At 43.8% G+C, this 27,783-nt stretch overlaps 1 protein-coding gene across 2 annotated transcripts in view; it reads left to right on the forward strand.

Moving 5' to 3' along the window:
• htr4 (5-hydroxytryptamine receptor 4) overlaps nucleotides 1-27,783 on the forward strand; it is a 121,962-nt gene that overhangs the window by 38,988 nt on the left and 55,191 nt on the right. For both annotated transcript variants that reach the window (XM_065018509.1, XM_065018510.1), the window contains exons 3-6: nucleotides 6,494-6,607; nucleotides 11,699-11,899; nucleotides 18,478-18,631; nucleotides 23,030-23,598. In XM_065018509.1, the coding sequence (XP_064874581.1) occupies nucleotides 6,494-6,607; nucleotides 11,699-11,899; nucleotides 18,478-18,631; nucleotides 23,030-23,598 (1,038 nt within the window). The remainder of the gene's footprint in view (nucleotides 1-6,493; nucleotides 6,608-11,698; nucleotides 11,900-18,477; nucleotides 18,632-23,029; nucleotides 23,599-27,783) is intronic.

The raw sequence follows: 27,783 nt of genomic DNA on the forward strand, positions 1-27,783 counted from the left end.
ATTAAGTCAAACTATGATTGACTATAGCTATAAATAACACGATTGTAAATGCAAGATCACCCTTGTGTTTTTGTCTGTCAATGTCTGTGACCACCTAGATTGATGTTTCTCATAAACATATTCATTCATTTATTGAGTTGTATATATTGAGTTGTACAGATAGCAACACTCCTGAAAATAGACTAAACATTATTTGGTGTGTTTTAGAGGAATATAGTTGGGTTTATATTATTTGATATTATTTTCTCACCCTAGCTAGCGTTGACATAAATTGTTCCTGACAGGTTGTGAGAAATGTCTCTGTATGAGTAAACAGGGTAGTGATTCCGTCGGATAGTCTAACAGTTTCTATGGTTGGTTCATGTTGAAACAAGGACTTAGCCTTTGATTCATTGACTTCAGTTATATTTCAGTTATTTCTCTGTCAAACTACACAACTCTGCTGAATTAAATTCACTTTTACTTCACAGCTTTTAAGCTTAAAGGTACAGTGCTGTTAAAAACCTGTTTTTTCCTGTGTGTTTTTTCACACTATAAGGTTGGAATAATACCGTGAAATTGGGATATTGGTGATAATGCCCTTCTAGTGTAAGAGCTGTTTGAAAAGAGCCTGTTTTGGTGGAATAGTTTTGCCCTGCCTGGTGACATCACCAATTAAGAAAGAAAGTTCCAAACCGATCTGCTAGTTTTCAGTTTCTCCACTCAGACCACTCCCAGACAGTCCTAGCAGCATTCTTGCTTTAGAGATTGTTCTTTGCTAAAAAGATATCTTTGTTTCTTTTTGACCATTTTAATTAAAAACAATCACAGTAGGTTACGTAATTGTTACCCAGAAATGATTTGACACTGAGATAAAAACAGGTGCATTGGACGTACTGCCCTCCATTTCTCCATGTCACACCAGTAGAACATTAGCATGGTCAGGGTTGATTGTAGTAGTGAGTGAGTGAATATTTGGAGCAGACAGACCGATAGACAGACACTTTGCCCTGCAGTAGAGGTCTACATAGTAGGTCGCTAGGACACTCCCACTGAAAGGGAGCACTAATTCAATTTTCAAGCCCCGACAGTTTTTGTTTATAATGAACCATTTACATCAAGGACAAGGGGCTATTTGTGGTTTGATAATATAAACCAAATCATTTCCCCATGAATTTTTATAACGCCTCTGGCTTAGGTGTGATAATAAGAAAGAAATATGCAAAGTACCATATTGCGGTTGATTGTGACAGGGTACCCACTTGCACTTGTCCGTAGTGTGAGAACAGTATGTGGGTTAACAAGTCATTCAGAGTTAGATTCTGGTTTTAAAACTTGAGAGCTTTTGAGATTGTTTTAGATTTAAAGACCACCATGCTGAACATCCAATCACCCGAGCATGTCTGCCTTTAAGCTTTTACATAAATCAAAGAACACTTCATATTTATATATATATATATATATCTGGAGAGTGCTGTCATGTGACATTTCTAGTCTTGTAGAAGTTTAAACTACTGGGCTGGTGTGATCATTGAGCCTTGGGTCCTCTGTCCTGGAGTTGGAACTTTGATTGTGCCTGTTGCTGACTGATTGCCTGTTACGTATAGCTCAATTGTAGGGTCGAGGGTCAACTGTTTCAGGTGTCATCATCACACACGTGTAGCTGCATCACGTTAAGAAGGCTTGATATTCACAGGCTTAAATCTGAGTTCATCTGAGGGGGTTTGGGTAGGACCTTTGTACCATAGGACTTCCTTCATGCACTGTTAGGAAAAAGCTGCTATTTAGAACCTAAAAGGGTTATTCCTGCTGACCCAATAGGAGAACCCTTTACATCATCCTTTTTTTGGTTCCATGTAGAACTCTTTTGGGTTCCATGTAGAACACCTTCACAGAGGGTTCTACATGGAACCCAAAATGGTTCTACCTGGAACCCATAAGGGTTCTCCTATGGGGACAGCCGAATGACCCTTTCGGAACCCTTTTTTCTAAGAGTGTGGCATCATATTAGTTGCGGTTCGAATATGAGAAGTACATTTAAAATGGAAATCAAACACTTAATAAACAATACTAGGATTTGTTAGAGGATAGATGAAAAAGCTATCAAGAAAGGCAGTATAATTTGTCTGCTTTCATCGTCAAGTAGACGTTAGAATAATGCGATAATGTACGTGAAAGTAAATTGTCATCAGGAAGAGATGGAAGACATTTTGACAACAAATCCTAGATGAAGTTTGTTTCATGTTGAGTTGACATCTTTCCCCACCTCTAGACCTAGTGGGTGTTGTTGCAATGCTAGAGGAACTGGATTCACAATGTTTCTGATTAAAACATACTCGTATAAGCTGACGTCAAAGGGATGCTACATCTCAGAGAAATTATACTGAACAAAAAATATAAACGTGACAATTTCAACAATTTCAAGGAGTTACAGTTCATATAAGGAAATCAGTCAATTGAAATAAATAAATTATGCCCTAATCTATGGATTTCACATGACTGGGCAGGGGCGCAGCCATGGGTGGGCCTGGGAGGGCAAAGGCCCACCCACTTGGGAGCCAGACCCAGCCAATCAGAATTAGTTTTCCCCAAAAAGGGCTTTATTACAGACAGAAATACTCCTCAGTTTCACCAGCTGTCCTAGTGGCTGGTCTTACGCAATCCTGCAGGTGAAGAAGCCGGATGTGGAGGTCCTGGGCTGGCGTAGTTACACTTGGTCTGCAGTTGTGAGGCCGGTTGGACGTACTGCCAAATTCTCTAAAACGATGTTGGAGGTGGCTAATGGTATAGAAATGAACAAATTCTCTGGAAACAGCTCTGGTGGACATTCCTGCAGTCAGCATGCCAATTGCATGTGCCCTCAAAACTTGAGACATCGGTGGCATTGTGTTATGTGACAAAACTGCACATTTTAGAGTGGCCTTTTATTGTGCCCAGCACAAGCTGCACCTGTGCAATGATCATGCTGTTTAATCAGCTTCTCGATACGCCACACCTGTCAGGTGGATGGATTATCTTGGAAAAGGAGCAATACTTTTACTAACAGGAATGTAAACAAACTTGTGCACAACTATTTTTTGAGAAATAAGCTTTTTGTGCCTATGGAACATTACTGGGATCTTTTATTTCAGCTCATGAAACATGGGACCAACACTTTACTTGTTGCTTTAATATTTTTGTTCAGTAATACATTTCCTTCAAAAGTTTTTGTAATGCTGTGGGCATTCCTATTTGGGAAGTAGCTACATTAACAATTTGGTGATAGACAAATTCTTAAGTGAGGTACTTTTAAATTTGAGGTAAATCGAGGTAAAGCGACAGAACATAATGGCAAAAATGAAGGCAGCAAATAAGATTGATCTGAAACTGATACCGGAACCATTTTTAAATATTGTACAGCTGGGTTGATACATGTATTCTACTATTTTCTGTATAAGCTACCAGGAGTGACTACTGTAGGAGTGACATCTTGTGTGAATACTGTAGATTGTAAAACCTGGAGTGTGAAAACCACAAACGTCAAGGGATTACAGTAATGTATTACAATTGTCAAACATTCACATGCATACAAATGATTTTGAGGGATTTAAATCATTATCGTGACAGCTACTTACCTTGTATTACATACATGACAAATTAGCCTGGATTCTGGCAGAGTTTTCTGGACAGTGCCTGCCCACACTGTCATGTTACCATGGGGACAATGGTGACATAACCAGTTGTATTTTTTTCCCCTAGCACTACACAGCTGACCTGTGCTGCTCTCAGCTAGGGTTTTCCCCCTAGCACTACACACCTGACCTGTGCTGCTCTCAGCTAGGGTTTTCCCCCTAGCACTACACACCTGACCTGTGCTGCTCTCAGCTAGGGTTTTCCCCCTAGAACTACACACCTGACCTGTGCTGCTCTCAGCTAGGGTTTTCCCCCTAGAACTACACACCTGACCTGTGCTGCTCTCAGCTAGGGTTTTCCCCCTAGCACTACACAGCTGACCTGTGCTGCTCTCAGCTAGGGTTTTCCCCCTAGAACTACACACCTGACCTGTGCTGCTCTCAGCTAGGGTTTCCCCCCTAGAACTACACACCTGACCTGTGCTGCTCTCAGCTAGGGTTTTCCCCTAGAACTACACACCTGACCTGTGCTGCTCTCAGCTAGGTTTTCCCCCAGAACTACACACCTGACCTGTGCTGCTCTCAGCTAGGTTTTCCCCAGAACTACACACCTGACCTGTGCTGCTCTCAGCTAGGGTTTTCCCCTAGAACTACACACCTGACCTGTGCTGCTCTCAGCTAGGGTTTTCCCCTAGAACTACACACCTGACCTGTGCTGCTCTCAGCTAGGGTTTTCCCCTAGCACTACACACCTGACCTGTGCTGCTCTCAGCTAGGGTTTTCCCCCTAGAACTACACACCTGACCTGTGCTGCTCTCAGCTAGGGTTTTCCCCCTAGAACTACACACCTGACCTGTGCTGCTCTCAGCTAGGGTTTTCCCCTAGCACTACACACCTGACCTGTGCTGCTCTCAGCTAGGGTTTTCCCCTAGAACTACACACCTGACCTGTGCTGCTCTCAGCTAGGGGTTTCCCCCTAGAACTACACACCTGACCTGTGCTGCTCTCAGCTAGGGTTTTCCCCCTAGAACTACACAGCTGACCTGTGCTGCTCTCAGCTAGGGTTTTCCCCCTAGAACTACACACCTGACCTGTGCTGCTCTCAGCTAGGGTTTTCCCCTAGAACTACACACCTGACCTGTGCTGCTCTCAGCTAGGGTTTTCCCCCTAGAACTACACACCTGACCTGTGCTGCTCTCAGCTAGGGTTTTCCCCTAGCACTACACACCTGACCTGTGCTGCTCTCAGCTAGGGTTTTCCCCCTAGAACTACACACCTGACCTGTGCTGCTCTCAGCTAGGGTTTTTCCCCTAGCACTACACACCTGACCTGTGCTGCTCTCAGCTAAGGTTTTCCCTAGAACTACACAGCTGACCTGTGCTGCTCTCAGCTAGGGTTTTCCCCCTAGAACTACACACCTGACCTGTGCTGCTCTCAGCTAGGGTTTTTCCCCTAGCACTACACACCTGACCTGTGCTGCTCTCAGCTAGGGTTTTCCCCCTAGAACTACACACCTGACCTGTGCTGCTCTCAGCTAGGGTTTTCCCCCTAGCACTACACACCTGACCTGTGCTGCTCTCAGCTAGGGTTTTTCCCCCTAGCACTACACAGCTGACCTGTGCTGCTCTCAGCTAGGGGTTTCCCCCTAGAACTACACACTTGACCTGTGCTGCTCTCAGCTAGGGTTTTCCCCCTAGAACTACACAGCTGACCTGTGCTGCTCTCAGCTAGGGTTTTCCCCCTAGCACTACACACCTGACCTGTGCTGCTCTCAGCTAGGGTTTTCCCCCTAGAACTACACACCTGACCTGTGCTGCTCTCAGCTAGGGTTTCCCCCTAGAACTACACACCTGACCTGTGCTGCTCTCAGCTAGGGTTTTCCCCCTAGAACTACACACCTGACCTGTGCTGCTCTCAGCTAGGGTTTTCCCCCTAGAACTACACACCTGACCTGTGCTGCTCTCAGCTAGGGTTTTCTCCCTAGCACTACACACCTGACCTGTGCTGCTCTCAGCTAGGGTTTTCCCCCTAGAACTACACAGCTGACCTGTGCTGCTCTCAGCTAGGGTTTCCCCCCTAGAACTACACACCTGACCTGTGCTGCTCTCAGCTAGGGTTTTCCCCCTAGAACTACACAGCTGACCTGTGCTGCTCTCAGCTAGGGTTTTCCCTCTAGAACTACACACCTGACCTGTGCTGCTCTCAGCTAGGGTTTTCCCTAGAACTACACACCTGACCTGTGCTGCTCTCAGCTAGGGTTTTCCCCCTAGAACTACACACCTGACCTGTGCTGCTCTCAGCTAGGGTTTTCCCCTAGAACTACACACCTGACCTGTGCTGCTCTCAGCTAGGGTTTTCCCCTAGAACTACACACCTGACCTGTGCTGCTCTCAGCTAGGGTTTTCCCCCTAGAACTACACACCTGACCTGTGCTGCTCTCAGCTAGGGTTTTCCCCCTAGAACTACACAGCTGACCTGTGCTGCTCTCAGCTAGGTTTTCCCCTAGAACTACACAGCTGATTCAAATAACCAACTCATCATCAAGCTTTGATTATTTGAGTCATGTGTGTAGTGCTAGGGCAAAAACCAAAACGTACACCCAGGGGGGGCCCCAGGACTGAGTTTGGAAAACCAAGATGTATAGTACACTGCAATTCTGAACAAATACGTACCTTCAACTCACTATAAATTATAGTGTCAAAACAAACTTTTACCTGTAACAGGTATCATGACGTTCCAGTAACCCAGAATGTGTACTAATTTGTCCGGTTGACATTTACGTATTATTCAGAAATGGAAGGTTATGTATTCCACATTTAAATAACTTTCCAATCAGTTATTAATCTTGGCTTATTTTTTATATATTCACTGACTGGTTGTCCCCTCTCCTGTCGTAACCACAGCAACAGCATGCCGAAGAGCATTGCTCTCATCTGCTTCCTGTCCCTGGTGATGCTCATGAGTGTCCTGGGGAACCTCCTGGTCATGACGGCTGTCTGCAAGGACCGCCAGCTCAGGTTAGTCTCTCCCTACGTCCTGCTTCCTCCATCTGTCTGTCTGTCTGTCTGTCTGTCTGTCTGTCTGCAAGGACCGCCAGCTCAGGTTAGTCTCTCCGTACGTCCTGCTCCCTCCGTCTGTCTGTCTGTCTGTCTGTCTGTCTGTCTGTCTGTCTGTCTGTCTGCAAGGACCGCCAGCTCAGGTTAGTCTCTCCCTATGTCCTGCTCCCTCCGTCTGTCTGTCTGTCTGTCTGTCTGTCTGTCTGTCTGTCTGTCTGCAAGGACCGCCAGCTCAGGTTAGTCTCTCCGTACGTCCTGCTTCCTCTGTCTGTCTGTCTGTCTGTCTGTCTGTCTGTCTGTCTGTCTGTCTGTCTGTCTGTCTGTCTGTCTGTCTGTCTGTCTGTCTGTATGTCTGTCTGTCTGTCTGTCTGTCTGTCTGTCTGTCTGTCTGTCTGTCTGTCTGTCTGTCTGTCTGTCTGTCTGTCTGTCTGCAAGGACCGCCAGCTCAGGTTAGTCTCTCCGTACGTCCTGCTCCCTCCGTCTGTTTGTCTTTCTGTCTGTCTGTCTGTCTGCAAGGACCGCCAGCTCAGGTTAGTCTCTCCCTACGTCCTGCTCCCTCCCTCCGTCTGTCTGTCTGTCTGTCTGTCTGTCTGTCTGTCTGTCTGTCTGTCTGTCTGTCTGTCTGTCTGTCTGTCTGTCTGTCTGTCTGTCTGTCTGTCTGTCTGTCTGTCTGTCTGTCTGTCTGTCTGTCTGTCTGTCTGTCTGTCTGCAAGGACCGCCAGCTCAGGTTAGTCTCTCCCTACGTCCTGCTCCCTCCGTCTGTCTGTCTGCCTGTCTGTCTGTCTGTCTGTAGCAGCTCAGGTTAGTACAGCTATTGCTATTCTCTGTCTCTCTTTCTTCACTAAAGCTCTCTCTCTCCCTCTCTCCCTCTGTCTGTCTGTCTGAACTTTACTATCTTTCTCTTCTCTCCTTCTCTCCCTCTGTCTCTCCCTCTCTTTCTTCACTAGAGCTGTCTCTCTCCCTGTCTCTCTCTCTGTCTCTCTCTCTCCCTCTCTCCCTCTGTCTGCCTGTCTGTCAACAGAACTTTACTATCTTTCTCTTCTCTCCCTCTCTCCCTCTCTTTCTTCACTAGAGCTGTCTCTCTCCCTGTCTCTCTCTGTCTCTCTCGGAGTGTGTTTGTGAACAGAACAGAACAGTGTGCTTAACTATCTCGCTCTCCTCTCCCTCTTTCTCCTGCTGCTCTAGCCAAAGCAAATAATGTTCTTTCTTTTGCTTAGCACCTTATCACCTAGTTGCACTAGACTAAATAAGTCAGCCCCAATTTGAATAATCCTGCTCTGGGAGTATTATGGAGTAATTGTTTTCTCGTTAAAAGAGAGCCTGCTACTGAGTGGTGGATTGTGATCCCAGTCCCTTGGTGGTTGAGCTTTCAGCATGGCATGCAGTGACTATGGCATAACAACACACTCTGATGCTGAACTGCTGTTCAGTCTGTCTGGTAACCTGGGGAAAGTATCATCCCTCAGCACTCCTGTGCTTTGCAACTTTCACTTCAGACTAGAATGTGTCCACTGCATAATTGACTGTCAGTCACCAAGCCAGTGTCAATACATGAAGAGCTGTGCGGGCAAAACACTTAAACGTGAGTCACTTTTGCTATTTCATTCTCCCTCAACTTTTTAAAGGATACATACTGTAGGTATATGTGAGCTTTTGTTATGGATGTGTTGACATGTAGAGTTAGAGAGAGTGACAGCATTTCATATTGAGACATGTAGAGTTAGAGAGAGTGACAGTATTCCATAGGGAGACATGTAGAGTTAGAGAGAGTGACATTATTCCATAGGGAGACATGTAGAGTTAGAGAGAGTGACATTATTCCATAGGGAGACATGTAGAGTTAGAGAGAGTGACATTATTCCATAGGGAGACATGTAGAGTTAGAGAGAGTGACAGTATTCCATAGGGAGACATGTAGAGTTAGAGAGAGTGACAGTATTCCATAGGGAGACATGTAGAGTTAGAGAGAGTGACAGTATTCCATAGGGAGACATGTAGTTAGAGAGTGACATTATTCCATAGGGAGACAGGTAGAGTTAGAGAGAGTGACAGTATTCCATAGGGAGACATGTAGAGTTAGAGAGTGACAGTATTCCATAGGGAGACATGTAGAGTTAGAGAGAGTGACAGTATTCCATAGGGAGACATGTAGAGTTAGAGAGAGTGACAGTATTCCATAGGGAGACATGTAGAGTTAGAGAGAGTGACAGTATTCCATAGGGAGACAGGTAGAGTTAGAGAGTGACAGTATTCCATAGGGAGACATGTAGAGTTAGAGAGTGACAGTATTCCATAGGGAGACATGTAGAGTTAGAGAGAGTGACAGTATTCCATAGGGAGACATGTAGAGTTAGAGAGAGTGACAGTATTCCATAGGGAGACATGTAGAGTTAGAGAGAGTGACAGTATTCCATAGGGAGACATGTAGAGTTAGAGAGTGACAGTATTCCATAGGGAGACATGTAGAGTTAGAGAGAGTGACAGTATTCCATAGGGAGACATGTAGAGTTAGAGAGAGTGACAGTATTCCATAAGGAGACATGTAGAGTTAGAGAGTGACAGTATTCCATAGGGAGACATGTAGAGTTAGAGAGTGACAGTATTCCATAGGGAGACATGTAGAGTTAGAGAGTGACAGTATTCCATAGGGAGACATGTAGAGTTAGAGAGTGACAGTATTCCATAGGGAGACATGTAGTTAGAGAGTGACAGTATTCCATAGGGAGACATGTAGAGTTAGAGAGTGACAGTATTCCATAGGGAGACATGTAGAGTTAGAGAGAGTGACAGTATTCCATAGGGAGACATGTATAGTTAGAGAGAGTGACAGTATTCCATAGGGAGACATGTAGTTAGAGAGTGACAGTATTCCATAGGGAGACCTGTAGAGTTAGAGAGAGTGACAGTATTCTATAGGGAGACATGTAGAGTTAGAGAGAGTGACAGTATTCCATAGGGAGACATGTAGAGTTAGAGAGAGTGACAGTATTCCATAGGGAGACATGTAGAGTTAGAGAGAGTGACAGTATTCCATAGGGAGACATGTAGAGTTAGAGAGAGTGACATTATTTCATATTGAGACATGTAGATTTAGAGAGAGTGACAGTATTCTATAGGGAGACATGTAGAGTTAGAGAGAGTGACAGTATTCCATAGGGAGACATGTAGAGTTAGAGAGAGTGACAGTATTCCATAGGGAGACATGTAGAGTTAGAGAGAGTGACATTATTTCATATTGAGACATGTAGAGTTAGAGTGACAGTATTCCATATTGAGACATGTAGAGTTAGAGAGAGTGACAGTATTCTATAGGGAGACATGTAGAGTTAGAGAGAGTGACAGTATTCCATAGGGAGACATGTAGAGTTAGAGAGAGTGACAGTATTCCATAGGGAGACATGTAGAGTTAGAGAGAGTGACAGTATTCCATAGGGAGACATGTAGAGTTAGAGAGAGTGACAGTATTCCATAGGGAGACATGTAGAGTTAGAGAGAGTGACAGTATTCCATAGGGAGACATGTAGAGTTAGAGAGTGACAGTATTCCATAGGGAGACATGTAGAGTTAGAGAGAGTGACAGTATTCCATAGGGAGACATGTAGAGTTAGAGAGAGTGACAGTATTCCATAGGGAGACATGTAGAGTTAGAGAGAGTGACAGTATTCCATAGGGAGACATGAGACAGCAGATACATATTGACAAAGCTGTTATAATCTGAAGTACTTAATAGGGCCACGAGATGTATTGTGATAGATTACATAAAATCCTTGAAAGATACCAGCATTCTGATAGTTTACTGGTAAACCTTCAACGTTTCCAGTAATATACCCTCCCTTTGACAAGATGATATAGCTTTTTATGTTTAAAAATTCAGATGTATTTACTTCCTTTGCATCAATGCAAACATGATCTTCCATTCATTCGACAGTCCATCCAGTTTTGAGTCAAAGCCAGTGGGTTGAACATGTTCTATATGTTCTGTTCAACATGAAAGCATGTTGTTAACAGACAGCTGTTAAACAACTTTTATTGCATGTTTTCGTGAAATGACAACGTGATTTGATTCAACAGCCGTTAGCTGTTCTCAGTCAGTTATTTTTAGCTGAGCGGGCTCTGAGTGGTGTCCTCACCCAAAGTTGTATTAGTCATTAATGGCCCGTGGCTCTGGTCTATATCAAATAGACTGAGAGGGGGGACGCCGCCACACCAGAGGCTCACCCGGTGGCTCTACATCAATGATTCTTTCATTCTCGTTCTCTAATTCTCTCCTCCTCTCGCTCTCTCTCTCTCTGATTCTTTCTCTCTCTCTGTCTCTCTCCCTCCCTCCCTCCCTCTTCTCTCTCTCTTTTCTCTTCTTCTCACCTCCTCTTATTTCATATATTTCGCTCCCTGAGTCTCTCTCTCTCTCTGTCCTTATGCCTTATCCTCAGTCTCATACAGTTATCACAAATATTTACTTCAAGGTGGCAATTTAAAGTGTTTACAGTGAATGCTTATACAGTACTGTTCCATTAGCTAAATATGGTGAATGTGTTGTCATGGGTAACAGGTCCTTCAAAAATGGTTGTTGTTTAGTACATACTTCAGTACAGACTCTGACATGCCTATAAAATGGTATGTTTATGTGCATTTAGTCGACAGTTTGCTCTCTTCAGTGTGTTCTGAATGATTGAATATTTTTTTCACAGTATGCCTCTAACATGCTGTCGCCATCGGATGAGAACCTTATCTCCAAAACAGAAACTTTTCAGGAAATTAGATTAAAAGGCCACATTTTTCCATTAATGAACATACAATTCCAAAACGTCAAAAGCTATAGTATTTTGAGTAAACGTTTTTGGTCCTATAGTCATGAAATGTTCCGAGTACATTGAGGGGTTACTGTTTTCATATAGCCTACGTCTCTATTTTGGCAAAAGTGGAGTTAGGAGGTTTTCATCCAACAGCGACGATACTTTCTACCACATGTTACACCTATGATTCAAGTGAACAATGGCAATCATATTTAGATATATAGTCAATAAGATACTTCTCATTCCACTTCTCCCCCAGAAAAATCAAGACCAATTACTTCATAGTATCGCTGGCCTTTGCAGACCTGATGGTGTCGGTGCTGGTGATGCCGTTTGGTGCCATCGAGCTGATCCACCAGAACTGGATTTATGGAGAAACCTTCTGCCTGGTCCGAACATCTCTAGATGTTCTGTTGACAACAGCCTCCATATTACACCTGTGTTGCATAGCCTTGGACAGGTAAGCACCACTGCTGAACACCTGGCTTGGAAAGATACTTCCAGTCAACATTTAGTCAGTAGATATAGTATTTCATACTAACACTATCAAACTATCAACACATTTTAACATGCTATTTAATTAACTGATTTATGATGGCACTTCCTGTAATTGACTTTACCAAGATGCCGAGGGCTACTGTATGAGACCAGCTTCATGATAACATAATACATCTGCTGGGCTCACATATGAACACCCAATGCATCAGCTCTCCCACCAGACCAGTGTGTTCTTGGTCTTGCCTTGCTGCAAAAGATGAAATTGTAGTTTTATTCAATGATGTGGATGGAGAGCAAAAATTGTGCAGAGTGTGTAAGTAGCACTAGTAACTGACTTGCTGCAGTGTGGAGAGACACAATGTGCCATAAATGAAATCATTTAGATGTCATTTCCTCTGTAGTGAAGACCCTCTTTAATTATCATCCTTATTGTCCACATTAAAATGATTAATGAGTCTGATGATGAAAGCGAATGGGAAATGAAGAGAGAATGCTTTTAAAGAATTACAGGAATAATATGCATTAATATATTAATCAATGCATTAATATGTGTTGTAAAAAGCTGCTTGGAAAATCCTGGTTTTGCGTAAAATGGTGGATAACATGTCAGCGTAATAGCTGCACGGTCAATCTGACGTCTGCATTGGCCGTGCAGCATTTACAGTGATACGGCCTTTGTAGAAGTCAAGGCATTCATACTCATTGTGCTTCAAGGAGCAGTGCAGACCTGTTGAGCAGAGCTGTTGTGAAGGAATTTGTCAAGGAAGTGAATTTGTGTTTATACAGGACATCCCGCCCCCACCTACTTTCAACCAATCATGTCAATGCGAAGCTATACAGAGCCCTCCACATTGTTACAACATTTGTGTGGACGCGGCGATGTGGTACAGAGCTTAATTTGGCCTCTGCATGCCTCCGGAGGCTCCACAATTGATCACACCCTCCATATGGAGCCTCTGACCACACCTCCGAATCAAGCATAAATGGGCTTTTCAGGATTCTAACCATACACAACTATAGGATGCATGACTTCCACTGCATTGCAGAGTAGCTAGTTTGTTCAAAGTGCTTTCCATGCTGAGCTAAGTATTGGTGAATTCTATCAACAGAGGGGGCCGGTTTACGGCAGCTGAGCTCTGAGTGCAGCGATAGATAAGATTGCGTCACTCCGTTCCCTGCAGTTATTATTATGAAAGCAATGTTACAATAATAATGGTTCTTACTGGGGTCATAGGGCCAGACAGTAGGACGGAGAGAGAAGAGAGAAAGAAAAAGAGAGGATTTAGCCTTTTCCTCTGTCTCTCTCCCTCTCTCTTATTTTTTTCTCTCTCTCCACCTCTCCTCTTAGCCCAGAGAAGAGAAGTGTTTTAAGTTTAAACCACTGACAGCTCTTCAATTAAATGGTAGTTTAAACCACTGACAGCTCTTCATTTATGTTAGTGGAGGATGGAATTTTGCCGTCCACATATTTTTGGGAGAGCCACACCATTCCCTAGAGACGACACCATTCCCTAGAGATATGAGTGTATATGAAATATAATTGTGTTTAAGGTGAAAATTGGATTTTTATTATTTACGAATGAATGGTGAGATGTTCCATTTATTCATTGTTTTGTTCCTCAATGCTCAGTGAAGGAAGTACGTTTTCCTCCAGTGTGTGGATTAATAGTTGCGTGCGTCAGGGACTAGAAGTTCCAGTAAGCTACGACCGCTAGAAGACAGTTATTACAATCATGAATCTTGCAGGAGGCTCATTTTTGGCTATTTCACAACCCATTTACCATTCCAAGTGTTTACAATGAGGAAGAAACATGCAACAAAAATGGTCTCTCGCCTGCCAGTCCTTTGGGCAGTCACTTAGTTAGTGCAGAAAACAATGTTAGCTATGTCAATGGTGTAAAACATGGACTGCCCTGAATCAAAGTGGCTCTGTCATCTCATATTTCCAATGTTTAAATGTTCAAATTCTATTCGTCGGTGTTGTAGAAAGTGTGGTGTGTTTACTGTAGGTTGGAGTCATTGTGTTGTTCTTCAAACGGTCTTCTTGTCCTTCTTGTTGTGTTTTTTTGAATAGGAATTTCAATGAGCCACCAAATGATTTTGGGTCTTGCAGTTGAATAGTAGATGAATGTTATCAGTTCACACATCCCTGCTCTCTGTGCTTCCCTGTATATTATTAGTCTCGCGTTTTTGCACATGCTCAGACAGCCATACTCTTTCTAGAACAGTGGCGATCGTGCATAAAGATGGCAAAATTCAGATATGATGTCATTGTTTTACCGCTATCCACTGACGGCGTGCAACATGTGCCAGTAAATCAGCACAAGCTACTTTTACATTTTTTCAAATTGCCAGCTTCTTGGAGCTAGAATTGGGATCATGTATACTGTGCTAATGCCCATAATGCCAAAAGAGTAACGAAGAGCAATGTATAATATAGCAAACTTAGCAAAATGTGTGGTAAGTACAGTACATGGTGGCTGCCATCGTAATGCAGATGAAGAATCACAGTCATTTCCAGAGATTGGCCGTGTAACATTACTTTTTCAACATGCAAATCGTATTGTTCCTCCTAAAACCAATATACCTTGTACTTTATTATCGATACGTCGTCTTTCTGGTACCACATATTACTGTGACAGTAAGGCCTTGACATTGGCCAAGAGAAAGAAAGAGAAAAGCTTCAGGACATAGAGCCATTCATTTGTCTCTGAGGGAATAAAAAATTTAAAGGATTCAAAATAGCTACAGTGAATGCCACACTCCTATAAAAAAAATGGTTCCAAAAGGGTTCTTCGGCTGTCCCCATAGGGGAACCCTTTTTGGTTCCAGGTAGAACCCCCCCCCCCGAGATAGCATATTTTTATCTAAGAGTGTAAAAAGGCTGATGTGCGTTCTTAATGGAGATGTCTTCCAGTAAATCCTGTATCTCTGTACAGATAAATGGAAAGGCAGTACTGGTTTGCTAAGAGTGTTGTATTTAAAAAGGGAAAGAATGCGCAGTGACCCTGAATGGACAATCTGTTTTTCATAGAACAGGGTTGAAATAAAGTGTTCGTAGTTAACGTTTTGGTCTCTGCTCTTACAGCACAGATGTCTGCTTTTCATTTGCCTTCAGGTTAACATCTCCATAATGTACATTTGTGCGGTGCCAGCAGAACTTGGAATTGAGTTTTACACAAGTTCCTATAATGCCCCCCCACTGGGCACAGACGTCAGTTCAACGTCTAGTTTTGATTTACATTTGGTTGAGTTGTGAATTCAATGTAAAATGTCAATTCAATGTAAATTCAACAAATCATTTCACCAAGTCATTGGATTTAGGTTAAACGTTGGGTGAAAGAAATACTAAATGCCTTTACGTTCATGACTTTTTGCAAATCCAGTCAGTTAATTCAACATCATCACATAGATTTGGGGGGTTGAAATGATGTCTAAATAATGTTGATTCAACCAGTTTTTGTCCAGCGGGCCTTTTCCAGCGTAAGACCAGAAGGAACATTTCAAATGAACGATGGATTGTTAAAACTCTTAAATCCGATTTAGTTGAAGTACCTGGTTTGTTGATCCATCTGTTTTCCATTGAGGCTCTGTTGTAAGTCCTTTAAGTAGCTATTGGTGGCCAAAGTTAGCTTAATAAGCCAGGTGAACAGATGTAGAAGGTTGGCCTGGTGTCAACAAACCACACGGCTGCTGTGCTTCTGGCCTTCTGACAGACAGGCTCGGTTTTGGCTAGGTGAGACAAGAAGTGGCACAGTGCACGTACACAACCATGCTCCATCTAACCTAGACTCACAAACATGTTATTAATGAAGTCATGCTGTTTCAGAGGCATAATACACTCATTACTCAAGCAATACAGGGCAGGCTCACAAGATATCCTCGTCTTCTGAAAACCTGAGTACAAAACTGATGGAAGATGCCTCTCTGAACTTGGTAAACTGGCCTGGCACTATTTTCTTTCTAATGTGTCAGCTTTGTGCAGCAGTCCGACCGATCAGGTGCTCTCCTTATTTATTGATGTTGTTAACAGTTGGTGGCTCCAGTTCAGTTGACCTGCAATGAAATATGAAATGCCCTCACTAACATCTCTCTGAGTCATGAAGGGTGACAGAGAGAGTAAGCATAGTAGTGCCCTGAAGACATGGTGGGCTGTGGTGCTGTGGCATAGTGATACAGACTGCAATGGGCTGCAGTGGGCTGTGGTACAGTGATACAGGGTGCAATGGGGTGTGGTACAGTGATACAGGGTGCAATGGGCTGTGGTACAGTAATACACCGTGAAATGGGCTGTGGTACAGTGATACAGGGTACAATGGGCTGCAATGGGCTGCAATGGTCTGTGATACAGTGATACAGACTGCAATGGGCTGTGGTACAGTGATATAGACTGCAATGGGCTGCAATGGGTTGCAATGGGCTGCAATGGGCTGTGGTACAGTGATACAGACTGCAATGGGCTGCAATGGGCTGTGGTACAGTGATACAGGGTGCAATGGGCTGCAATGGGCTGCAATGGTCTGTGATACAGACTGCAATGGGCTGCAATGGGCTGTGGTACAGTGATACAGGGTGCAATGGGCTGCAATGGGCTGCAATGGGCTGTGGTACAGTGATACAGGGTGCAATGGGCTGCAATGGGCTGTGGTACAGTGATACAGGCTGCAATGGGCTGCAATGGGCTGTGGTACAGTGATACAGGGTGCAATGGGCTGCAATGGGCTGTGGTACAGTGATACAGGGTGCAATGGGCTGCAATGGGCTGTGGTACAGTGATACAGGGTGCAATGGGCTGTGGTACAGTGATACAGGGTGCAATGGGCTGCAATCGGCTGTGGTACAGTGATACAGGCTGCAATGGGCTGCAATGGGGGGCAATAGGCTGTGGTACAGTGATACAGGGTGCAATGGGCTGTGGTACAGTGATACAGGCTGCAATGGGCTGCAATGGGCTGTGGTACAGTGATACAGGGTGCAATGGGCTGTGGTACAGTGATACAGGGTGCAATGGGCTGCAATGGGCTGTGGTACAGTGATACAGGCTGCAATGGGCTGCAATGGGGGGCAATAGGCTGTGGTACAGTGATACAGGGTGCAATGGGCTGTGGTACAGTGATACAGGCTGCAATGGGCTGCAATGGGCTGTGGTACAGTGATACAGGGTGCAATGGGCTGTGGTACAGTGATACAGGGTGCAATGGGCTGTGGTACAGTGATACAGGGTGCAATGGGCTGTGGTACAGTGATACAGGCTGCAATGGGCTGCAATGGGCTGTGGTACAGTGATACAGGGTGCAATGGGCTGCAATGGGCTGCAATGGGCTGTGGTACAGTGATACAGGGTGCAATGGGCTGTGGTACAGTGATACAGGGTGCAATGGGCTGTGGTACAGTGATACAGGGTGCAATGGGCTGTGGTACAGTGATACAGGGTGCAATGGGCTGTGGTACAGTGATACAGGGTGCAATGGGCTGTGGTACAGTGATACAGGCTGCAATGGGCTACAGTAGGCAGCCCCAGTCTTGCCATGAGAAATCACGGTGTGATGAACCCATTCCAGGAATGTAACACCGAGGCCAGGGGAAAGCGACTACATTGGGGATGTCCGTTCTGGAAGAGAGGGAAAGTAGTCTTCTCCCTTTGACAATGACCATAGGAGTTGGCAAGACAGAACAGATCTGAGACCAGGCTATGCAGAGAGGGAGAGGTTTACCACTTTATATCCATTGTGTATCAAAGCTGACATGACAACCTGGGGACCAATATCCACCACCGGGCAGCCATCGCCGTGATCCTGTTGACTATTCATGTGATGTTTCAGCTAATCCCCATCCATTGTGGAGGATTGCCTGTGTCAGTTTACACAGTGAAATGGTGTCGGCGTACGCAAGAAATGATCGATATCAAGGTTTTTTTGTTTAGTGGAATAGGAATTAATTGAACTGTCAAACGTCAACGATCAGTTAAATACCACTCAGAAAGCAATCCCGTCGACAATGAGAGCTTCGACCTGGTTGCTGTGTGTTCACGTTGCCATAGTAACCTGAAGTCCCTGAAAGAGGAAGAGCAAGTCAAGTGAGACCTCTGGGACATTAACCTCTCAAGCTCCACAGACAGAGGGTTCAGCCAAGTCAAGTAGCAATTTGTGACTGACGCCATTTCAGGGATTTTTTTGCCCGTTGTAAATAATTTAATGATCATGAAAAGTACACTCTAATATCACTTTCCCAGAAAAGAGGTAGAGATGTTTGATGTTGAAAATGTCCAAGATTAAGCAAATCTCTCAGCTACGCTCTGAACATGATAAGCACAGCTTTAAAATGATCTCAGATAGCAACATCAAACCCTTTGAGATCACAAATATACCCTTTATCTGTGTTTCTCACAAGGATCATGTGGTTTTTAAGGTGTCAATTTCAGGTGCAAGATACACTTGTTGATCCGGATTTTGTCCACTGAATGAAAAGCTTGCATGAAATATAATCATATCTATTTCCGATATGGAATCTTCCTTAGAAGTGAACCCTCTTCTTCTCTAGGTACTATGCCATCTGCTGCCAGCCGCTGGTCTACAGGAAGAAGATGACATCACTGAGAGTGGCTCTAATGTTAGGAGGATGCTGGGTAATCCCCACCTTTATATCCTTTCTACCCATTATGCAAGGATGGAACAGTATTGGAATAGACCATTTGGTGAGTTAAAACTATTTTCAGTTTTTATGTGTGTATACACTGCGAATATTTGACAAACCATGCAGTAAAACAAGGTCAAATGAAACGTGTTGTTTTGACTGTGCTACCTATATTGTAACTAATTCCATATGATGTCAAGGACACCTTCACACAACCAAAAGGGTTTTAGTGAAGATCTGTTCCATGCGCTATAGGGCACATGCTACTTGTTTCAGAGGATCACCTCCCAGCAGACTGAGATTGAATCTGTGTCTAGGATATGATACTGAAGCAGTAAAGCCCATCTCCCACTGCTGCTCATATGAAAACAATGGCTGAAGCAGTAAAGCCCACCTCCCACTGCTGCTCATATGAAAACAATGGTTGAAACAGTAAAACCTACCTCCTGCTACTGCTCATATGAAAACAATGGTTGAAACAGTAAAGCCCACCTCCTGCTACTGCTCATATGAAAACAATGGTTGAAGCAGTAAAACCCACCTCCCACTGCTGCTCATATGAAAACAATGGTTGAAGCAGTAAAACCCACCTCCCACTGCTGCTCATATGAAAACAATGGTTGAAGCAGTAAAACCCACCTCCCACTGCTGCTCATATGAAAACAATGGTTGAAGCAGTAAAACCCACCTCCCACTGCTGCTCATATGAAAACAATGGCTGAAGCAGTAAAACCCACCTCCCATTGCTTTATATAGCGTTCAGACAGAACATACATGTGTTACAAATGATCTGTAACCATATGACAGGCTTTATATAGGGTAGATTTTCCATATTCACAACATTACTTAAACCACATCAGGGGGCGACTTTTGAAGTCTGTTTAGTGTAGTTGCCGTTTAATTCAGTGCACATGCCCTCAATGTTGCTTGATTAGAGGTTGTTCTTTAGCACAGTAAGAGGACATGTGGTGATTGTGTATTCCATATACAATGATTTGAATTTGACATAGACTTGGTCTTTTACCAAATATGGCTATCTTCTGTATACTGTAAAATACATTTTGATATCTTTAGTGTTAGAGAAAATGTGCATGTTTTCTAAAGGTCTCTCTTGATCAAAACATCTGCCCCCATCGCTGTGAACGTCTCAAGGAGCTTTAGCTTGGCTTCCTCATCTCATATTAATCTTGTCCATCTAATGACAAACCGATAGTGTTTCGATTATATATATATTTTTAATTGCTATAAATCAGTCTCTGAATGTACAACGATGTAAGTATTGCAGGCATGCGCTGTCACGTTCCTCTCCTTGTTCGGGCGGTGTTCGGCGGTCGACGTCACTGGTCTTCTAGCCCTCGCCGATCCATTTTTCATTTTCCATTTGTTTTGTCTTGTTTTCCCACACACCTGGTTTTCATTCCCTCGTTACGTGTTGTGTATTTAACCCTCTGTTCCCCCCATGTCTTTGTGTGGTATTGTTTGTTGTAAGTGCTTGTGCACATTTATGGTCTGGTGCGCGTCGGGTTTTGTACCCGTTCTTTATTATTCTGGATGCCGGTGGTTATATATATGTATAGTAAACTGCTCCGGTTATTACCCAGTTCTGCTCTCCTGCGTCTGACTTCGCTGCCACCAGATACACACCGCTTACATGCGCTTTGTTAGTTGATGTGATGTAGGGTTGAGGCAGGAGGTGAAGGACAGTGGGAGCAGATTAAATGGTAGGAGGGACATTCCAGCTTCAAGTGGTTTCAGATTTCAAATCCTACTTCACACAGGCACAAAAAATATGTATATTTCGATCTACGGTGTCCACAGATCGATTTATAAGCAAAATAGTTGGTTAGAACCAGTACCAGAACCACGCAGATCCCCTAAACAGGGGACTTTACATCTAAGAGATTGTTAACAAAAGAGAAGAGAATTATATCAAAGTAATGCGAGCGTTGCATTGTAAACAGCAGTTACTTAATATGAACATGTATTGCAATGTGAAATATGTATTTCCAGATGAAACACTGATTAATCTTGGTGAAGAAGTGATTTTATATGATTTTGTGTTGTACTTTTACACTGCTGCTACTCTGTTTATTATTTACATTTACATTTAAGTAATTTACCCCTACCTACACATACATATTACCCCAATTACTTCAACCAACCGTACCCCTGCACATTGACTCGGTACTGTAACCCCGTGTATATAGCCTTAGTTATTGTTATTTTATTGTGCAACTCCTTTTAAAATTGTTATTTAGTAATATTTGTTTTACTCTTATTTTTCTTAAAACTGCATTGTTGATTAAGGCCTTGTAAGTAAGCATTTCACTGTCTGTTCTACACCTGTTGTATTTGGCGCATGTGACGAATACAATTTGATTTGATGTGCTTAGAGTTTTCACAACTGCCCCTTGGATGATCTGTTTTGAGTTGTGCACTAAGAGTTGTGCACTAATAGTGCTAAGAGTACTTCAACCAAATGTACCACATAGTTGTGAACATGTACCCCATAGTTGTGAACATGTACAACATAGTTGTGAACATGTCCCACATAGTTGTGAACATGTCCCACACGGTTGTGAACATGTACCACATGGTTGTGAACATGTACCACATAAGTGTGAACATGTACTACATAGTTGTGAACATGTACCATACAGTTGTAAGCATGTACTACATAGTTGTGAACATGTAACATACATTTGTGAACATGTACCACACAGCTGTAAGCATGTACCACATAGTTGTGAACATGTACCATACATTTGTGAACATGTACCACACAGTTGTAAGCATGTACCAGATAGTTGTGAACATGTACCATGTCGTTGTGAACATGTCCCACATAGTTGTGAACGTGTAGCACATGGTTGTGAACATGTGCCACATAAGTGTGAACATGTACCACATAGTTGTGAACGTATAGTTGTGAACATGCACCATACAGTTATGAACATGTACCACACAGTTGTAAGCATGTACCACACAGCTGTAAACATGTACCACATAGTTGTGAACATGTGCCATGCAGTTGTGAACATGTACCACACAGTTGTAAACATGTACCACATAATTGTGAACATGTACCACACAGTTGTAAACATGTACCACATAATTGTGAACATGTACCACATAGTAGTGAACATATAGTTGTGAACATGCACCATACAGTTGTGAACATGTACCACACAGTTGTGAACATTGCACCAAAGTGATAAAAAAACTGTAGCATGCAATAATGTAGCCTAAATCAAGTGTATTGATTTGCTCTTGACTCAAGTAGTAGTCTTAAATGCTCTATTCACCATCGAGCTGAGGGCGTGTCCTGTTTTATCTGTCTTCACGTAACTTAGCCTCATTCAATATAATCAATCAATCGTTCATTCATGTCATACGAGTCATTCATGCCTTTGAAAGAGGGACTCAGCTAAATGACGTTGCCGCGAGCAGCACCGCAGATATTGAGATGAGTGAGATACAAGACTTCGCTCTCACACAGTCACACACAGTATCTGCGCATGTGCACGAGCCAGGGAACCAAAACAGCAGAGGAGTTGAGCCTCACGCTTCAACACTCTTAGTTGTTGTGAAAATTTACCCACTATGATGTTCACTTTCTGCATCTACGTCATATCGCTGAGTCTGCCTTCAAATACAAACAAGCATTTTATTTTGAAATGAAATAACAAAGGGAGCCTTGAATAATTAAACAATAAATAAAGAATTAGCTTTTCTGCCAAACACCTATTTGAATAATCGTGATTTGAATACATGTTTGATTAGTAAAACATTTGGATCAGTTATGGGTCTACTTTTGATAGTTTACAAGATCCAGCAAGGCACATTAGCAGGGCAGTCATACGCTGTGCATACTGTATATATGCAGTGCGTATACCTATCAATCGTAGACAAGTGTAATTTATTTTCTCCAGAGTAGAGACAGGTATGACCTGAGGTGGCCAGAGATTCTGGCAGGGTGCCGGTGGAGGACAGTGATTAATGATCTGTTTCAAAGCCCTCATCTTCCCCACTCTGGACCTAGTCGCTACTTTCAGGAAATAGCATTGATGGAAGTTTGGTTTTGCACCATTCATCATTGCTCTCCTAGATACGTTTAAGGGTTTAGAAAATCTACTTGATGAACAGGAGCCTACAGGACTCCATTGTAAATGGTAGAATACCCTGACAAGCTCAGTCCTCTTACCATAGACATAATTAATTGACAACATTTTTCACTGAACTGTATTGGTCTGATTCATATAAACTTGCCATGTCATATACTTATTCTCTGAATGATTACTGTTCTGTGTCCGTGAAACTAATGTTTCATGAACTGACACATTAACCATGTGTTTTTTCTTCGTGTGTGTGTGTGTGTGTGTGTGTGTGTGTCTGTGTGTCTCTGTGGTGGTGGTGGTGGTGGTGGTGGTGGTGTTACCACATCTCAACCCCTTGGTAGATAGAGGAACGGAAGTTCAGCGGTGACGCAGTCAACGCGACGGCGTGTGTCTTCATGGTCAACAAGCCCTACGCTCTGACGTGTTCCGTGGTGGCCTTCTACATCCCACTGGGGTTGATGGTGCTGGCCTACCAGCGCATCTATGTGACTGCACGGGAGCACGCACGCCAAATCAGTATGCTGCAACGGGCGGGGGCCGCCTCGGCAGACAGTGCCGACCACCAGCGCAACCACCGCATGCGTACAGAGACCAAGGCGGCCAAGACTCTGTGCATCATCATGGGCTGTTTCTGCCTGTGCTGGGCCCCTTTTTTTATCACCAACGTGGTGGACCCCTTTATAAACTACACAGTGCCGGGCCAGCTGTGGGCAGCATGCCTGTGGCTGGGCTACATTAACTCCATGCTTAATCCCATTCTCTATGCCTTCCTGAACAAGTCCTTCCGCCGTGCCTTCCTCATCATCCTCTGCTGTGGGAGAAAGCGTTACAGCGCCAGGCGGCCATCCATACTGGGGCCGGGGCCCCCTTGCTCGGCCACACAGATCAACGGCTCCACCCATGTGCTCAAGTAAGTGTCTACTTCCTCCTCACCTACCTGAGAGCCCTTCACTAACTCTCTACAGCCCACAGATACTCTTCAGATGGTATTGGCGGCATCTTGAGATTTTATTATTAATATATTGAATGGGTTCTTAGGCAGGGGAGACATGGATCAAGTCCATGTGGATGAACTGCAGCCTACATGACCACCATGCAGCTGCCTTAACATTCCCACCATGTTCCTGGATCTGAGGACTGATGAGACATATTAGTTTACACAGATGACCATCTACAAAAGACCGTTTGTTTTGCTGTGAGACTTTGTGAGCTAGAGACTTGCAGTAGTACATCAAGCAGCCCGGCTTATTACATTTCAGCCACCCACCCAACTGTCCAATTTTAGAATTCTCAGACTATAATGGAATAAAAACAGTATTGCTCTGTCCACTCAATGCATAATTAATTTATCCCCTTGGCTGTTCTAGAGGTTAGACCTGATGTATGTTACGTGGCTATTATAGGGTCACTAGAGGTTAGACCTGATGTATGTTACATGGCTATTATAGGGTCACTAGAGATTAGACCTGATGTATGTTACGTGGCTATTATAGGGTCACTAGAGGAGAGACCTGATGTATGTTACATGGCTATTATAGGGTCACTAGAGGAGAGACCTGATGTATGTTACATGGCTATTATAGGGTCACTAGAGGTTAGACATGATGTATGTTACATGGCTATTATAGGATCACTAGAGATTAGACCTGATGTATGTTACGTGGCTATTATAGGGTCACTAGAGATTAGACCTGATGTATGTTACGTGGCTATTATAGGGTCACTAGAGATTAGACCTGATGTATGTTACGTGGCTATTATAGGGTCACTAGAGATTAGACCTGATGTATGTTACGTGGCTATTATAGGGTCACTAGAGGTTAGACCTGATGTATGTTACGTGGCTATTATAGGGTCACTAGAGGTTAGACCTGATGTACGCTACATGGCTATAATAGGGTCACTAGAGGCTGGACCTGATGTACGCTACATGGCTATTATAGGGTCACTAGAGGTTAGACCTGATGTATGTTACATGGCTATTATAGGGTCACTAGAGGTTAGACCTGATGTACGCTACATGGCTATAATAGGGTCACTAGAGGCTGGACCTGATGTACGCTACATGGCTATTATAGGGTCACTAGACATTGGACCTGATGTACAGTACCAGTCAAAAAGTTTGGACACTCCTACTCATTCAAATGTTTATCTTTATTTGTATAATTTTCTACATTGTTGAATAATAGTGAAGACATCACAACTATAAAATAACACATATGGAATCAGGTAGTAACAACAAATAGGGTCACTATAAATATATATATATATATATAAATATATTTATATTATATTTGAGGTTCTTCAAAGTAGCCACCCTTTGCCTTGATAACAGTTTTAGCACACTCTTGGCATTCTCTCAACCAGCTTCAACTGGAATGCTTTTCCAACATTCTTGAAGGAGTTCCCACATATGCTGAGCACTTGTTGGCTGCTTTTCTTTCACTTTTCTTTCACTCTGCGATTCAAGTCATCCCAAACCATCTCAATTGGGTTGGGTTGAGGTCGGGTGATTGTTGAGGCCAGGTCATCTGATGCAGCACTCCATCATTCTCCTTCTTTGTCAAATAGCCGTTACACAACTTGGGAGGTATTTTGTCCCATTGTCCTGTTGAAAAACAAATGATAGTCCCACTAAGCGCAAACCAGATGGGATGTAAGTATCACCACCAAGCACCCCCACACCATCACACCTCCTCCTCCTCCATGCTTCACAGTGGGAACAACACATGCAGAGGTCATACATTCACCTACTCTGAGTCTCACAAAGACACAGCGGTTGGAACCAAAAATCTCAAATTTGGACTCATCAGACCAAAAGACAGATTTCCACCGGTTTAATGTCCATTCCTCATGTTTCTTTTTCTTATCGGTGTTCTTTAGTAGTGGTTTCTTTGCAGCAATTCGACCATGAAGGCCTGATTCATGCAGGCTCCTCTGAACAGTTGTTGAGATGTGTCTGTTATTGAACTCTGTGAAACATTTATTTGGGCTGCAATTTCTGAGGCTGGTCACTTTAATGAACTTGTCCTTTGCAGCAGAAGTAACTCTGGTTCTTCCTTTCCTGTGGTGGTCCCCATGAAAGCCAGTTTCTTCACAGCGCTTGATGGTTTTTGCAACTGCACTTGAGGAAACGTTCAAAGTTCTGGAACTTCAAACTGGCTTATGTATACCACCCCTACCTTGTCACAACACAACTGATTGGCTCAAATGCATTAAGAAGGAAAAACATTCCACAAATTCTATGAGGAGGGGGGGTGTATTAGCCAATACAAACGCACTGAATAACAGATTCCCTACATGGAACAACAGATAGGTGTAAGGTTCTGTATTTATTTTCTTAGTCAACCTTGTGTTCTGTTTTGTTGTGTTCTTGAATGTAGCCCTGTCTCTGTGTGTTCTTGAACGTAGCCCTGTCTTTCATTTTTGTTCATTGATTTCACCTGTGTGAGTTACTCACCTGGTCTCATCAGCTCCTTATTTAGTTCAGTTCATTCTGTTTGTGCCTTTGTGAGGTATTGTTCATTTTGACTCTACTAAGCCTTTTCCTAGCTCGTTTGTGAGAACCAGTTATAGCCTTCAGTCCTAGTTTTGATTAACCTGCCTGTTTGCCTACCTATGTATGACCATTGCCTGCCTGTGACCACGATTCCTGCCTTCTGTGAAGGCAAAATAAACACCTGCCTATCCCTACTCCTCAGATGCCAGGTATCGTAACCCATAGCCTTCCTTCATTTATATTCATGCCTGGAAAATATGATGGTTCACCTGGGAAATGTCAGGGATTGTCAGGGATTTCTGATGCAATGCAGCAAATACATTGAGCACAACCCCACTAACTTCGCCGCCGACAAGAGCAGGGTGGATTTTGTTGCGTCTCAACTCACAGGCAAAGCCCTGGATTGGGCCACCGCCATTTGGACTGCCAACAGCACAGAACTCGGATCTGTCACCCATTTCCACACCCTCTTCAAAGAGGTTTCGATCACTCTCCTTCCGGTCGTCCTATTGGAGACCTCTTAGAACTATAACAAGGATGCAATTCAGCTGCCCGAAGAGCTCTACCACCCAGGAACGCGACACCTTCTCTTTCCGTGATCCCTTCCTAGTCTTTCAGAGCCCATGTAGTTGGGCCATGCACCTCTCCCATGTATCGAATGTCAAAGGCGGATCCAAGAAGGGCTCTGCCTATACTGTGGAGAGAAAGATCATCTTCTCAGCCATTGCCCTGTTCGTCCCCAACGTAGAGTTGAGAAGGGTCCCTCCGCTGCCATGCAGGTAGGCGTGTCCTTATTTCTAAATATCTTCCAGAATAAATTATCCATCCCAGTATTGATAACCGTGAAGGGGGTTTTATTTTTTTATTTTACCTTTATTTAACTAGGCAAGTCAGTTAAGAACAAATTCTTATTTTCAATGACGGCCTAGGAACAGTGGGTTAACTGCCTGTTCAGGGGCAGAACGACAGATTTGTACCTTGTCAGCTCGGGGGTTTGAACTTGCAACCTTCCGGTTACTAGTCCAACTCTCTAACCACTAGGCTACCCTGCCGGGTTACTAAGTACATAGAGGGCTTGATAGATTCGGGAGCAGCAGGTAATAATATCGATCACCAGATAGTACAAGAGCTTGACATTGATCTACCACATGTCACCCCTCCCTTAAGGATTAACACCCTGGACTGGCAGCCATTGGGCACGGGCTTCATTACACACCTGATACAGAGCGTCACTCTCCAGATTGGAGTCTTCCACACCGAAAGCGTTCAACTAATGGAACTCTCATCCACCAAACAGCCACTCATCCTCAGACACCCCTGACTTTGTCGTCATAACCCTGCCATCTCGTGGTGACAAGGTGAACGACAATCCTGGTCTTCTACCTGGAAGTTGTCCCATCCTTCCCTGCAGAGCCACCACCATTGAGGACTCTGCCGCTGCAGTGCCACCCACCATACCATCTGAATACGCCCAGTACAGCAATGACTTCAGCAAAATCAAGGCCTCCACTCTGCCACCACATCGCCCAGGAGACTGTGCCAGTGACTGACTCCCTGGAGTGTCCCCACCGAAGGGCCGTGTTTACCCCCTATTTA

The sequence above is a fragment of the Oncorhynchus nerka genome, linkage group LG5, assembly GCF_034236695.1.
Source record: "Oncorhynchus nerka isolate Pitt River linkage group LG5, Oner_Uvic_2.0, whole genome shotgun sequence".
NCBI classification, from domain to species: domain Eukaryota; kingdom Metazoa; phylum Chordata; class Actinopteri; order Salmoniformes; family Salmonidae; genus Oncorhynchus; species Oncorhynchus nerka.